This window comes from Wasmannia auropunctata, unplaced genomic scaffold (assembly GCF_000956235.1).
Source record: "Wasmannia auropunctata unplaced genomic scaffold, wasmannia.A_1.0 LD335898.1, whole genome shotgun sequence".
Classification (NCBI taxonomy): Eukaryota; Metazoa; Arthropoda; class Insecta; order Hymenoptera; family Formicidae; genus Wasmannia; species Wasmannia auropunctata.
The window spans coordinates 340,709-355,496 of NW_012026992.1; the positions used below are offsets into that span (position 1 = coordinate 340,709).

A 14,788-nucleotide genomic window follows, 5' to 3' on the forward strand; every position below is an offset into this window, starting at 1 on the left:
CCGCTGTGGGCGTCGCCTGTGCGATATTCTCACTAACAGCCTCCGGCTTCGATAACGAGTTCTCATTCAGGCCATTCAGTGACCGTTTTAGAATCTCGGGACGCGCTATTCAACGGGCCGCTGGCTAGAAGAAACGCGCGCTGCCTTCGGCAGCGTATGTAGATCTTACTTCCTCCCGCGGCGCGAGGAAACAACTTGGTGGCCAATATAAAAAATGTATGAGCGGCTGATGCCGCCGTTGCAGGCAGAGTGCATTCAACGAATGAAAAGAACGCAAAAAAAAAAGGAGCGAGAGATAGATAGCGGTAGATAGCTTTTGATCCGAAGCTCGCAAACATTTTTGCCACATACATATACGCATTGTATATATTTGCGTATACATGCACAAATATGTACGTATGCACGTATGTAGTACAGGATCTTACTTCAGATAAATACGATATGGAATATTTTACAAGTAACGTTTCTCATTGGGCCGCTTTCAATTTCGCTCATGTAGCGTTCTTTCATTTAGTATTTGCAATGTAGAAACACAAAAGAAAAGAATTGTGTGCTGAGTGAATCGAAGTTATATAAAGTATATATTTCTATGAAATCATTTTATAATCGATAAAAAAATGAGGTTTTTGTGGTATTTATTCAATTTATGGCTGATATAAAGATTGATTGATGACAGATTTTTCGATTTTTACTGAAAGAATACGATTCATCATAATCTTTGGTTCACTCAGCACATAATTCCTTTCTCTTATGTTTCTACATTGCAAATATTAAATAAAAAACGCTACATGAGCCGAACTGAAGGTGGCCCAATGAGAAACGTTACTTGTCAGAAAGACCGATTTCAGGTCAGAAAATCTCCGATTTTAATTCTTACAACAGATTTTTTGATAAATTTCCAACCAATTTTCTCTCATTTTTGTGTTACAACTTTTAACTTACATTAAAAATCTTAAACATTAAATATCCTGATGAAATGAGAACGCAGACAAGTCCCGAGAGCGCAAAGAGCGCTCGAATAAACCGCGCCTGTACTGAGAAAAAAAAAGAGGATTACAACTGGCATAATTTAACTAAGTATAATGTATAGTTATTTTCGGTGCCAGTTGTATATTTGTTTGGCAAAACTATAAATATAATTATTATTATTACTAACATTATAATAACAGCATACAGCAATAATAATTATAAAAATTGAACATTCAACTATAATTATTTTATGCAATTTTCACAAATATCAAATACTCAAATTTTCTCTCAGTGTATATAGATAGACATCATATAGACAGAAATGTTACGAGTTATAAAATATCAGTATCTAAAAGAGTATATACATATACATATGTCTATATTTTTTTTAGACTATCGTCCGCCGTTCATTACATAATTGCCGTTCTAATCCCGTAAAACTGCGGAAAGCTATTTATATCTAAAGGTCACGTCCATGTCTTTGGCCATGAGAGCATTAGAAATTTATTTTGTTCGTGTGTTATGGATCTCGTAAATCCGCTCCGGAGCGCATATGCATCGTCTTCCTTTCGTAACACACATCAAATTTCGCGATATTAAATTATTTGCGCGGGATGACGCATCCGCGCAGCGATACAACCGGGCAATAAAACCTCGGACTTTCCAAGATACGCCGAGGCGCGTGTGTACGGCGGCGACGGTGGCAAGAAGTGGTATTCGCGAAATCGGTCAAGAATCCGTACGTACGGTATGGCCCTGTTTTCGACTGTGCAACAGCATATACCGTGGCGGAAAAGCGAATGGATGCCGGACCGAATAAAAAGCAACCAGGAGACGATTGGACGAGAGACTTCATAAAACAGAGACGCCGGGGGACGCGGTGGAACGGTCTCAGGCTAGCAAGTAAGACCTTTTCCGCGCTACATGAGACGCTAAAGCTTAGATAGCGGGCATAAAGTAAGGCGAGGATGTTCGCGTTATAATAAAAATTTAATCAGGAAGTACCTGAAAATGATGATGCTGTAGAATTTCTATCTTAGCCTCAATTTAAATTACCTTATCTCCTCTCACAAAGAAAATTAACGTTGTTAGCCGCATAATAGAGCTATAATCCAAGGAGATTTTTTTCCGAGTATATGATTCGAAATTAAATTCTTTAGAGATAAGTAATATCTGCGCCACATTTACCTTTTTTTTGCTACACGCCCGCGGAGTATCTTGTCATAATCACCGTTAATGCACATAAATGGTACGTTACTTAACGAATCTCGAGTCGGTGCCTTCGCTTAATGAGAATTTAATACGGCGGCCAACTATACGAAGTTGTTAAGCTTAACGTCGAAAATTTCAAGCTGTCGGGCGAAGTAAATTTTAGAATTGGAGATCCATGCACCGTTGATGTCCCTTCAGCAAATTTTCAAGTAGATTTTGCGAAAATATGAAACTGAGCTTACGTAAATTCCCTCCCCAGGGGATTTATTGCTGGAGAGATAAATAAATACGCGGCACGTGTTCGTGAAATAAAAAAAAATTTAATAATCTGACGAGCTTAGAAGAGATACGTGTCTCGCAATTCTATTACATATGGCAATGACATTTGCAATTGTAAACCTTTAGAGGACGGCATGCTCGGTCACGCTCGATTATTTGCAAATTGATTAAAAGCGATGTAAACAAGACAGTGCGTGGAAGGAGACAGTGGATCTCGTACACGCGGTGCAACGCTCGTGGCCGCGCCGAAAGGCAATTAAGTAACTGTATAACCCGGCCATCAAGTTCTTCCTCGTGCGAGCTCACCGGGCAAGCATACCGTTCCTCCTTTTTTTTTCCCTTTCCTTCTTCAAGTGCTCCCTTTCACGCTATCGAGGAGAGCGTGCTGCTTAAGATCGTCTCGCAGCTACACACCCGGCTATCGCGGTACCGTTAAACTTAGCAGAAAAGCGCGCTGATCGATTCGGCATCGAATCGACGACGCGAACAAGAAAATCGCGCTCACGCGGATGCATTTTTAGATGCTATAAAAATAAAACGTACAGCCCCTAACTAAGAAGTATATCTTCCGCTTTATTTTTGGACGACGTTAAATGATAACGTCGCAGAATAAAAGAAATAATGACGTAGGAGAGAAAATATGACCGATCGCACACTCAGAGAGGAACATAGAGATGGCAACTATAGAAGTGACAATTATACAAGTTTTATATGTAGAATTAATATACGCGGTTAAATCAATTATTTTTTGTAGTTGCAATCACTATATAAAATAGTTTATTTAACTGTGTCCTCTTATAAGCTGTCTCTCTTAATTTTTGCACTATAAAACTTGTGTAGTTGCCACAAATATATTTTTCTCTGAGTGCAGTTATTTAAATATAAAAAAAATTATTCTGTATAATCGCATATTCGAAATCGAAGATTTTTTTCTGCACGTAAAAGAAATGAGTATATATTAAAGTAACGTAACGCCTTTGTAATTTTATTAGGAATTAGAAACATTTAGGACAGAATACGTCTCGTCTAAGAGAGAGCTTTGAGATGATTCTTGTCGCGAATGGATCGGCGCTCCAGCAAGATCCTCCTAGGATAGGTTTCACGATATCGCTTTATGATGAGACGCATGACAAGTTATATTCACGTTATGTACGAATGACAGAGATATACTCACATATGCAGCACACGCCGAAACCGAGCGCGCACGGTCCGTGAGATTGCCCGTGCTGGATGCGGCACTCATATGTGTTCATGCATATTCCCTGACGTCGTTTGTCTTCGGACAGGCACTCTTCCTCGACCGGAACGGGAAAGAAGTTCAGCACTGCGGATAAACGCGAAACGAGTAAGATAAACCAGGGAAAAATTCCCTCCGTCCGTTCCGCGACCGTCAGATAATGTCGCTTTTCCGGATCGTTTTCCTTTTGCGACAAATTGCCGGGAATGTAAAATAAAATGTGGGGCAGATAAATTGGTTACGCGAGGAATCGCTGACGAAACATCTACAGATACAAATTTTACACTTGCTCTTTAGAACAATAGAAATTATTTGCTCAGGCCGTCTCTTTATTTTATTTTAAGCGCCGACACACTTCACGTTTTACGTTCGAGAGAGAACTCTTCCGTGAAGAGTACTCGGACAAAAAGTTCACTTCGTTGTTCCAATAATTTTTATTCAATTTCTTAGATAATCAATTGAAATGCAGCGAGTAATCAATTGCGTTTCTTAAAAACGACGCGTGTCTGACGGCTGACGACAGCGCAAACAAATAATTCGAACAGTAAAAGTACCGTCAAGAATTAGTAAATTATAGCATTTGCGCAATTATGTTTCTTGAACAGTTGTATTACATAATTTATCACCCGTTACGTATGCGTCGTTCAATACGCAGAAAATACATTTGGAAAAGTGCCTTTGCACAAATTCCCAGAACTGCCTGCAGGAAGAAGCGTTTACTCTTTCATTTACGTCTCTCTCAAATCGGAAAACAAACGCGACGGCGAGCTAAGAATGCAGCCAGCGGAAAGGACATATGGGAGTTTTCTTCGTAAAATCTTCCTCAATTTTCCCTTCAACTTAAAGAGATAACGTTACAGTTCACAATATTCAAAATGTGTGCACGATCACCGTCACGTGCTGGGCGGCGCGCGTCGTAAATATATTTGAATTATTAAACTTCGTTACCGCGACGACTTCACGGGTATTTCTCCTTTCAACATTTTTTATCGATGCTCGCGATGTTGCGCCTCACGTACGAGTACTCACCCCTGGAAAATCGAGTCGCGTCACGTTCGAGGAGTTCGTTAGACGCCGGCTTATCCGCCGCATGATTCGACCAGAGATTCAGTCCTAAGAGCGACCATTGGTGCGTGATCTCCGGCAAGGTGAGCAGCACGCTGACGCTACTTAGCGCGCTTAGCCAGACAGAGCACCATCTCCCCACCGGCGTTAACGATGATGCTCCGGTTACCGTGGCGATACACAGGATAAATATCCCATGGTAGCGTGATGGCATAATATCGCACCTTCGGAATCACCGGTACGCGCGAAAACGCATTCCCAACGGCGATAAAGCGCGAAGTCGCGAGGAGGGCACATCCGCGGCGGCTAACACCCGAAGACCCGAGGCCGCCGACTGACCGTCAATGGGACCAACGCGAATGTGTCAGGCCCACGCATCTCTCAGGGCCTCTCCTGCCACCGGTCACGATATCCCCGCACGAGTACGTTTTTGTATGTAGGTCGATTTTCATTGAGATGATAGAGGATACGCGTCACGACGATTACCGATAAACGTGCTTTATAATGCGATACTTCGAATCTTTTATAAGTCATTTTTAGAATTTTTTTATAAACACCTCCTTATAATCTTTTATAAATTCTTTACAAAGAGAAGAAAACAGGTTTTAAAAAAAAACAACAATGTGATGAAATTAAACCTAATAAGCGGAAATAAATACAAGTAACAGTATAAATAATAATAACACGATAAATTGAAAAAATGTGTCTTTCAATTTAATTTCGATCGTTTTGCCTCAATGACAATAAATAAGATTATTCGTTCCTATAAAAATTAAAGTCACAAGATTTATCTTGTAATCATTTTATCAATTCTCTAAATCTGAATCAGTGGAAAAGTACTGAAAAATCACTGATTAAATCACCTATATAATCTAACTAATTTTACTAATAATTATCTATAATTAAACTATGAATATTAATCTATAATTTCATTGATTACCAGTGAAACACTTAGGACTAATTAATGCATTCAATCAATAACCATTGATAATTAATAACTATATGCACTGATTCAGATTTAGAGAAAAAAAAATATTTTTTAATAATAATTTCCGTATTTTAATTTTAATTATAGATAAAAATCAATCTTTTTCATAAATCTTTTTTATCTTTTTTCGTATATAAATCACATGTATATTATTTTTTCATAAATCTTTTTTATCTTTTTTCGTATATAAATCACATGTATATATCTATAATTTATATTAATTATTATAGAATTTGTATACTATTAATTTATATAATCTCATTTTTTAATTAAATAGCATAATACCATTTTGATTTTAACAAATACTGAATTTAAATATTAATTATCGTTATTTATTAAAATATTTTACATTAATTATTTTATATCAAATTGTTTATGTTATATCAAAAATTAATTAATAGAAAATATTTTTTCAAGTCGCGACGAACAACATCGCGAAAAACATCTCAATTAAATTTCTTATACAAAAAATTATATTTTCACAAATTTCATAATCTTATATATCTTTTCACATTATTTTTTAAAAACTCGTCTTCAATGTATAACTGCAACGTCTGCAACTACAATTCGTCGTCAATCTGCCGTATCAATGTACGTTAATATGCGAATCTGTTTTCTCGACGGTACATTTTTTCCTGAATTACTATCAGCTGATTGACATTTGTCAATTTACTTCGACGTCTTGCCACGTTCGTGGAAGGGCGCATCGCCCGTTTCGTATAATCACTATAATCGTATCCAGTCGTTTCTGTCATGCTCGCACCGACGCACTCTCGCCTCTCGCCACTCTCTCGCAGCAGTTGCCAGCGGCCAGCGCAGCTAAAACGTATGGCAATTACGGGGTAAGGTTTGCGCCCTGCGCCATGGTCGCGAGGAAGAGCTGTTTCGTCGTTTTTCATAAACGTGGTTGAAAGACGATCGGACCGCGGGCAGTCTTACTGAACGTGCGACGACGACGACGACGACGACGACGACCGGTTAATTAGGTAAGTCAACTTCGTCGGCTCGCCGAAATGTGCCCGGGATGTGTGAAACGTGGCGTGTGAAGTCGAGCGATCGCCTCGGGTGATCCGAGATGACGCGGGGGGCGACGAGGACGTGTGCTCAATTTTCAGGGGAATCATTCTCGTCTTCCGCAAGCGTTTTTACGTCTCCGTCGCGATTGCTCCGCGTGTCTCGCCTCCACGAGGACGCGTAGTGGCACCGAAAGTTGTCATTACGTTATCTTAACCTCCTGGCATTGTTATCTCGCTCTCTTTCTCTCTCTCTCTCTCTCTCTCTCTCTCTCTCTCTTTCTCCCCACGTTCGATTGTTACGATGATGTTTACGCGCGATTATCGGTCCATTCCGGTTTTGGGACGGAAGTGCCGGGTCATTGAGGAATGCACGTATTCTCGTAGAACGCAGAGTGGCCACACACACACACACGGCTGTCGGTCGTTGGCGAACGATCGACAGTTACTCGCGGAATTATTCTACCATTTATCCTCAATTATATTTATTATATCAGTCAATTTGGCGAAGTTAAAGAGCGTTTTAACTTCGCCGCCCGCTTGTGGCGTCTCCGAACTCTCCGACGGGAAGATCAGTTCAGTTTAAGTTGTTCCTGGTGGTTTTTTGGTGGTTTTTCGTAGTGGAGCGGTACTTGGGATTCGTGAGATTTTCTCTTATAGTTGGTAAGTAGCTGGGAGGATTGTCCAAATTACTCCAGCAAGGTAGTAAATAGCGATTACTCCTAGCGTAATCGTGAATGCTAAGATAAAAAAAAAAACGCCTTACCTTCCCTAGTATTAAACATTGTATAATCTTGTCATCTGCGCACGTATAAAAATTATTATTTACATTCGTTTGTAAGCATAAATATACAAATACGGCCGTTTATGCAGCTTCTGTACCTTGTACTTTGTATTATAATAGAATCGTAAACTCATATTTATTTACAAAATAATTCTTAAATATAATGTGTTCCACTTTGTGCCACGTGTCCCGCGCACGTGTGCACATCGTACTTCTAAAGTTAAGTATCTAAGTATGATATTTATCCTTGATGCGTCTACTAATTGTGTTACATATTGGATATATGTATATATTATATATATCCAATGTATGTTTATAATATATGTATACATATATATATGTATATATACGGCACTATAAATATTTTTAACCGGTCAAATATTAGTTGTTAGCACGTGCGGCAATAATAATGGTAAGTAAGTACGGCTAATTCAAATTTTTCACTAAAAAAATAAAAATCTAAATAATTAACAAACTTGATACGCTACCAGAAACCGCTACTGCAGGGTTGGCTGATGCAATACGTGAAATTATATTCACAGATAAATTCAATTATCTGTGAGCATAATGTTTCCTTACACTTATGGTGCATCATGATTTTCTTCCAAAAGTGCCTTTTCGTAGCGATGAAAAGTTACCTTCGCGAATCTTAGATGTCACTTTTCTTGTAAGCGAAATGCAATTGCAGTTTTTTGCCAACCTTGATGTATATATAGTCGTCCCCTTTTTTTTGGCCTTATAAGATTTCGATATTTTCAGGGAATATTGCTGATGACCGTGTATCCGCTATTACGGCCGTACGATGCAGAACTTTGACGATCTTGATATAGAGGGACGTAATCCTTCTCATTTATCGGAAGAGGACAAGGAAAAGGTAAACAGAGGATGTAATGCTGAAGACTACGGAAACGAATCAATCGCCACGAGTTTGTTATCAATTGTGCATGTAGTAACTGCAAACAAATATATCTTGTCAAATATGCGAGTCCGAATTCCATAGTCAGAACAATTGTTTCACACGTCTCCGTCATATATTTAACATTGTCCACAAAAAAAAAATATATATATATATGGACCGTCGCGAATTGCGGATATTTTTTAAGACTAGCCCTCGACAACGGAAGATCGATCTGCCTCATGAATCGTTTATGTTTCATGTTTATGTAGGAAGAATATGATCGGAAGCGTATAATGCGATGCAGCGTTACCGCCGAAGACGGCGCACTGAGACCCGTGTACTCCGAGACCGAAGATGGTGATATATGGTGTCATATCTGTAACGTTGCCTTATTCGGGGCCCATAAGTTAATAAGTCATAACTTGTGTAATCGTCACAAAATGAAACTGGACGAGTGGCCGTATCCGGTTATGCTGTGGTCCAAACGACCGGACGTGACCAAGATAATCGCGCCGGTGCAGTCCGCCACTATCAGCGACACCCTGGCGCCCGGTGAGCCCGTACCACCTGGTATGGAGGATCAAATAACGCGGACCACGTCGATACAGATGAGCTTGGACCGTCATCAGAGCTCACCGCTCGTCGGCCTCGAGTACCTGCTGGAGTTGGTGGACAACGACTCCTGCGAACCGAGTTACACGTGTGTTTTGTGCGACAAACGTGGCGATCCGCGCACAGTAATGGCCCACATTACCAGTTACAATCACCGGATCACGTATCTGAATAGACACTTTCCAACTATATCGCGAGCAATTACGGAGCTACCGCGTACCCCTAACTATAAGCGCGGGGCCAATGAAATATCGGTGTTAGTGGCGAGGAGAATCGAAGAAAAGTTTGGAAGAATGAAGCCACAATTGGTAGACAAATCTCAGTTTGAAAAGAATAAAATGCAATATATCAAGAGGGTATATCAGGACGTTCATTTTAGGTAAATCGAAGTATTCGATTAATACGATAATTATTGTCGTTAATCAAATTTCATCTTCTCAGTTTATGACTTACGTTCAATAAGACATCAATATTTAATAATGCAGTTCCAATTTCTAGTTATTTTAATTTTTTATTCGACTTTATTAATATCGCTTATCATTAAACAAACCAATTTGGCTGTTTCCTGTATACAGGGAAACACCAGAGTGTACATTTATGGAAGTTTACGATGTGCGATGGGTGACAAATTTTGATGAAAAAATGGCAGAAATGAATGGTAATAATGTTAAAAAGAAAGGTGAGTACAACATGCACTTTACATAACTGTTTCTGAAATGTTTCTGAATAAATAATAAGATTTTTTAAATTATTGATTTCCATCAGATTCTCCTGATAAAAAGATTGACGACAAAAATAAAAAAGAAGAGAAGAAAAAGGAAAAGTCACCTAAAAAGTTAGATTCTAAAGGAGAAACTACGAAATCGTAAGTAAATGGAGGAACAAAATCAAAAATATACGTGATCGATAGAGAACTAATAACTATAGCCTCTACTGTTTTGGTTAATATTTTTACTAAAGAGAACTAAACTGTTACTTCTACATTTTGGTTGATATTTTAATTTACTCTTATAAAGTGCTTTGTTATAAAAATTTTTTAATAGTTGACTAATTGAATCTGTTTCAAAATTATTTTTTTATTGATTATTGTTTGTATGTACAGTCGTGGACATATTGGTTGCGACACTTTTTTTTTAATAGGTTTCCAAATGCACTAATATTTTGCAAATGGGAAATCACGATTGGTGTACTGTCTCTAAACTAAAGATAGTACACCATTGTGATTCGCATTTGTAAAATATTTTAGTTACTTATAAAACATATGTTACATTTATTAAATATATAATAAAAATCTATGAAAAAAAATGTTGCAATATGTTCACGACATCTATAAATAAACAGAAAGAAAATAGATACATTTTTATTTTATCATTATTTTCTGGTAGAATTGTAATATAATTTTTGAATGCGGATATTTTTGAACTTCGAAATTTTTCTCATTTTAGGGGTTTCAAAATGCGTATAGTTAACAAGGACAAAATGAATCTTCGTAAAACCTCACCGAAACCCGTGGAGGAGCACGTAAAAAAATCACCGAAACGACCCTCAGATGACACCAAGTCGCTTTCGTCACTTTCCAGTATATCTAGCAGTCCCTCGCCATCCCGTTCGAGATCTCGCTCGCCGAATCGAAATAAAAGAAGAAGTTCCGTCGAGAGAAGCACAGGAAGGTATCGTAGCGGTTTGCGGCACTCGCGCGAACGTACCCGTGGTCGATCGCGATCACGATCGCGTTCGCGGTCTTTACAGCCTCTTAGGGAACGCGACAAGTGGGATAAGTATCGCGAGCAGATCAGACGCGCCGAGGAAACGTTAGATCGTGCTCTGAAGTTCCACGAGAAGAATCCCGAAAAGCATCCGTCCTATCCGGACGAGTGGAAGAAATTCTGGAATAGACGATACAAGGAACTTCAAGCCGAAGGTAATGATCCAAGCAAGCACGACTTCAAGCCGGAGTGGATTGAGTTTTGGAACAAGCGGATGCGCGAGATTCACAACGAGCAGCTTCAGCAGCGGAAAGAAGAGATTAGAAAGAGATTGGAATTGCCTGAAGATAAACCGCCAGAAAAGTGGATTCCACCGAGGCGAGAGCGAGAACGAGAACGAGAGCGGGAACGGGAACGAGAAAGAGAACGAGAACGTTCCCCTACTGCGAAGCGCAACAGGCATCGCATAGAAAGCGACGACGAGGTGGAGTACGTTGGCACGAAAACGGTCAAGCCTGATTATTACGATCGGCACGAAGTCAGGGATCGAGATTACATGTATTCTACGTATTCGCGCGGAAGAGGAAGCGTATACAGTCATAATTATCCGTCGCGTACTAGGCCGATATATTATGCGACGCCGTACCCGGTAAAAGATAAATCTCCCACCCCACCGCCTGTCACGGAGGAGGTATTGACGGAAGATCTTGAGGTGGTCGGTTTACTGCGATTGCTCACTGCGCTCGAGGGACAGTTGGGTTCCCTTGGCCCTAAGATAGTATCGCTTCTGTCGAAAGCCTTAGCGGCTGAGAAGGCAAAGCCAAATTCCGCCGAAGAACTGCTATATGACGAAGAGGTGAGCGTTCTCTTCGAGACCGTTAAAGAAAAACTCAAGGGTCAGCTGTTTGCGGGCATGGTAGAGAAAATGGCGATTACGGCCACTAAAACGGCTATACAGAATATCGCCAAGTTGCTGCACAAGGCTTCCGAGAGCAAGAAGAAACTAGAAGAGGAGAAGAAAAAGAAGGAGCGAGAACTTTTGGAAGCATCTAAACCCACGATCAGTTACATCAACCGGACCGCGTATTCAAGACCGGTGGAGGTAGCCGCGCCAGCGATTAAGTCTGAACCGGTGAGCGTACCGGGTGTCGGCACAGTTGATAAAGTCGCTATCGCTCAGCAGATTGCCGCGGCCCTCGTCGCGCAAGGTAGATCGAATGTCTCGCAGGAGGAACTGGAGACTCTGATTAACGCTGTGGTTGGCATGGCGGAGGCGTCGAAACACTCTGACAAACCCGTCACGACCGCCGACTTCGTGAAAGGCCTGGCGAATTGCGGCACTGTCGCTCCTCAGGCGACAGAGCCTGCCAAAACGACGATCATCCCGGTCGAGCCCGCGCAACCTAAGGCCCCGAAAAAAATAGAGGACTTATCGGACGACGATCTGAAAATTAAGTTGCAAAAATTTAAGGATTTGAGTACAGAGGAACAGCACAGTCTCATAAGTTCTCTGAAGAAACTTGAGGCGAGCGATCCGACGAGAGTCGAGAAATTGCGAAACTTCGTTAATCTCGGCATGACACTACCGTCAACGTCGTCGTTGGCAATGGGAAATATGAAATCGCCGAGTCCGGAGCGAGTCGAAGCGTCCATCGGCAAAGGCAGAAAGAGCAAATCCCCATTCTCCACTCGTAAAGGGAATCAGAATCCACCGGACGATGAGGATAAGTGGAAACCTAAGCTGGACATGTTCGCGAATGACGAAGAGGACGAGAAGCAAACGAAAAAAGATAGCGACGACAAAGCCAAGACGATAGACTTGTCCGACGACGATGACGACTATACGTACGAGGATATCTACAAGGCGGCGAGCAAGAACGTGAGCGAGAATGAGAAAGCGAAGAAGTCCCGTGCTTTCTCCAAATCACCGAAATCGTGGTCTCGGTCGCGCTCGCGCTCACCGTCGCGATCGAGATTGCGATCGAGATCGAGGTCGAGGTCGCGATCGCCAATGCCGAGGCCGAAGGAAACCGCGAAAACGAATGACCCGAACGCGATACTGAACGAGACCAAGCGTCTGATCGCGAACATCATGTGCGACCTGCCGAACAAATACGTACCGAAGTCGCTGAGTCTGGGCGGCGAGAAAATCGAGCCGATACCGGGCGCTAACGAGCCGGCGCCGCCTGGCGCGGTGCCGACCTTTTACAATCAAGGTTTTCTCTCGAACAATCAGCCGCGGCCGCAGGAGCAACCGCCGTTGACCTATCCCAACGTGTCGAGTCAGCAGTTCTCGAGCTACCCACCGCAGCCGCAGATGTTCTCCAACAATCCCGGATACATGGACAATAGTTACAATTATCAGGGTTACGGAAATCCGATTAATCAAGGCCAATACGGCGGACCGCCGAGTCAGTATCCTCAGCAGACTTACGGCTCCTACGGTGCGTCGCAAGCCGCGCCTCCGCCAAGCTACGTTCAGCAACCCCCGTCGCAGCAGTATGACCCTTACATGCAGCAGCAGCGGTTCTATTGAACGACATTGTCCTGCCTCGTCGGCAGGTGCCCTCGAACGAACATTCGCGTCGCGTCGCGGCGCGTCAGGTCCTCGCATCATTGAATGTATCGGTTACGAAGTCCGGAACGAAGCTCCCGTTCTCTTTCTCTGTGCACAAATGTGTAAGATGCTTGTGCATGTTCTGAACTCGCGCTTCATGTGTCTTTAAATTTGAATCGGATTTTATTTCGCGACTAGCTAACAACTACGCAGCACTTTCGTTTCCGCGTCTGCGCAAGTGCTTTCGTAAATGAAAAGTATTTAAAAGAAAAGTACTTACATAAAAATTTGTGATACCAGATGTTCTGCCCGATCATCCCTCTCTCTATGCGTGTATCTTCGTTTGTTTATTTATTTGTTACGAATGCAACGCATCTCCCTATCCGTGTATAATCCACACATTCGGATGCGACGAGGTAAAAAAATAATTATAATTGTCATATCTTCAAATGAGACGGAATCTCGTTTCAATGTATAATAACTCGCGAGAATGCATCAGTTGTACATCTGTTAATTGTTAATGTTCGAAATCCTTTTTTTACTCGTTACATCGAGCGTATTTTCATTCATCACAATTCGTATTCGTTTTCGCGTATGTTTCCATGTATTTGCTGCGCGGCTGTGTATGTGTGTGCCAGTGAAAGTCTTGTTAAGCTGTGTATATCGAGAATGTACGTACGTCGCGTTTGAGTGAATTTGTACATGCACGAAGTGAATGTGTTGTATACAGCGACTTCGACCAAACGAAAGTAAGTAAAATAAACAGACTAATCGCCAGAGCGTGTGCATCGTCACAACATAATTTCACTATTTGTAATATATCTGATATAAGTAATAATTCACCATCGCTTTTTCGTCATAGACATTTAACAAAGCAGATCGTAATGATAATGGTGCAAAGGACGTTTTTAGGTTAAAATACTTGATAACGATGACACGTTTAACATTTACTATAATCAAAGTGTAATTCTTTAATAAATGTCACAAAAATAGCGCATTGCAATACATTTCCTATTAATTTAAAATAATAACGAACTTTAACGACTTATCTTATGTTTCAGCGAAGACAAATAAGTAATTGAAATGCGTGATCGACTAACAAAAAAAAAAAAAATCAATTAACGAGATCGATGAAAAATATTGTCTTGTTAAATACGTATGTATATTCCTTTTAAAATAGTCCTTACGACGCAGAAATCAGGGAAGAAATTTCAATTAGGAACAAATTTCAAGAGCTATTTTATACTGTATTATTACAACAGTTACATGCTCGACGTAGCGATATTATATGTTTACGCATTGCACAATGACTAGAGAATTGCAGACATATTCCGTTCTTTCGTCCGTGTATCTCGAGGTAATCCCGCGAGTAATTAAATAAAGCACAAGATGCGGTTCATACAATATGTACACTCCCCTTTACAAACGAGAAAAAGAAGCGCGCCGATTCGGGGTTTTTTTTTTTTTT

The 14,788-nt window shown here is 40.9% G+C and overlaps 2 protein-coding genes across 5 annotated transcripts in view; one reads left to right on the plus strand and one right to left on the minus strand.

The window, feature by feature from the left end:
• LOC105455559 overlaps window positions 1-4,976 on the minus strand; it is a 9,628-nt gene extending 4,652 nt beyond the window's left edge. The window contains exons 1-2 of the mRNA XM_011698966.1: window positions 4,727-4,976; window positions 3,635-3,784 (exon numbers count right to left, since the gene is read on the minus strand). Coding sequence (XP_011697268.1) covers window positions 3,635-3,784; window positions 4,727-4,976 — 400 coding nt within the window. The remainder of the gene's footprint in view (window positions 1-3,634; window positions 3,785-4,726) is intronic.
• On the plus strand, window positions 1,591-14,323 carry LOC105455558 (uncharacterized protein CG7065-like). Of its 4 annotated transcripts, none has more exons than XM_011698965.1 (6): window positions 1,591-1,872; window positions 8,307-8,421; window positions 8,715-9,436; window positions 9,633-9,736; window positions 9,823-9,922; window positions 10,503-14,323. In XM_011698965.1, the coding sequence occupies exons 2-6, from the start codon at window positions 8,350-8,352 to the stop codon at window positions 13,297-13,299; spliced, it is 3,795 nt and encodes a 1,264-aa protein (XP_011697267.1). In that variant the 5' UTR covers window positions 1,591-1,872; window positions 8,307-8,349; the 3' UTR covers window positions 13,300-14,323. The 4 variants fall into 4 exon arrangements, with proteins under 4 accessions (XP_011697267.1, XP_011697265.1, XP_011697266.1 ...); XM_011698963.1 differs by lacking the exon at window positions 1,591-1,872 and adding an exon at window positions 6,442-6,736; XM_011698964.1 differs by lacking the exon at window positions 1,591-1,872 and adding an exon at window positions 6,747-7,426.
• Window positions 14,324-14,788: the final 465 nt, after the last annotated feature.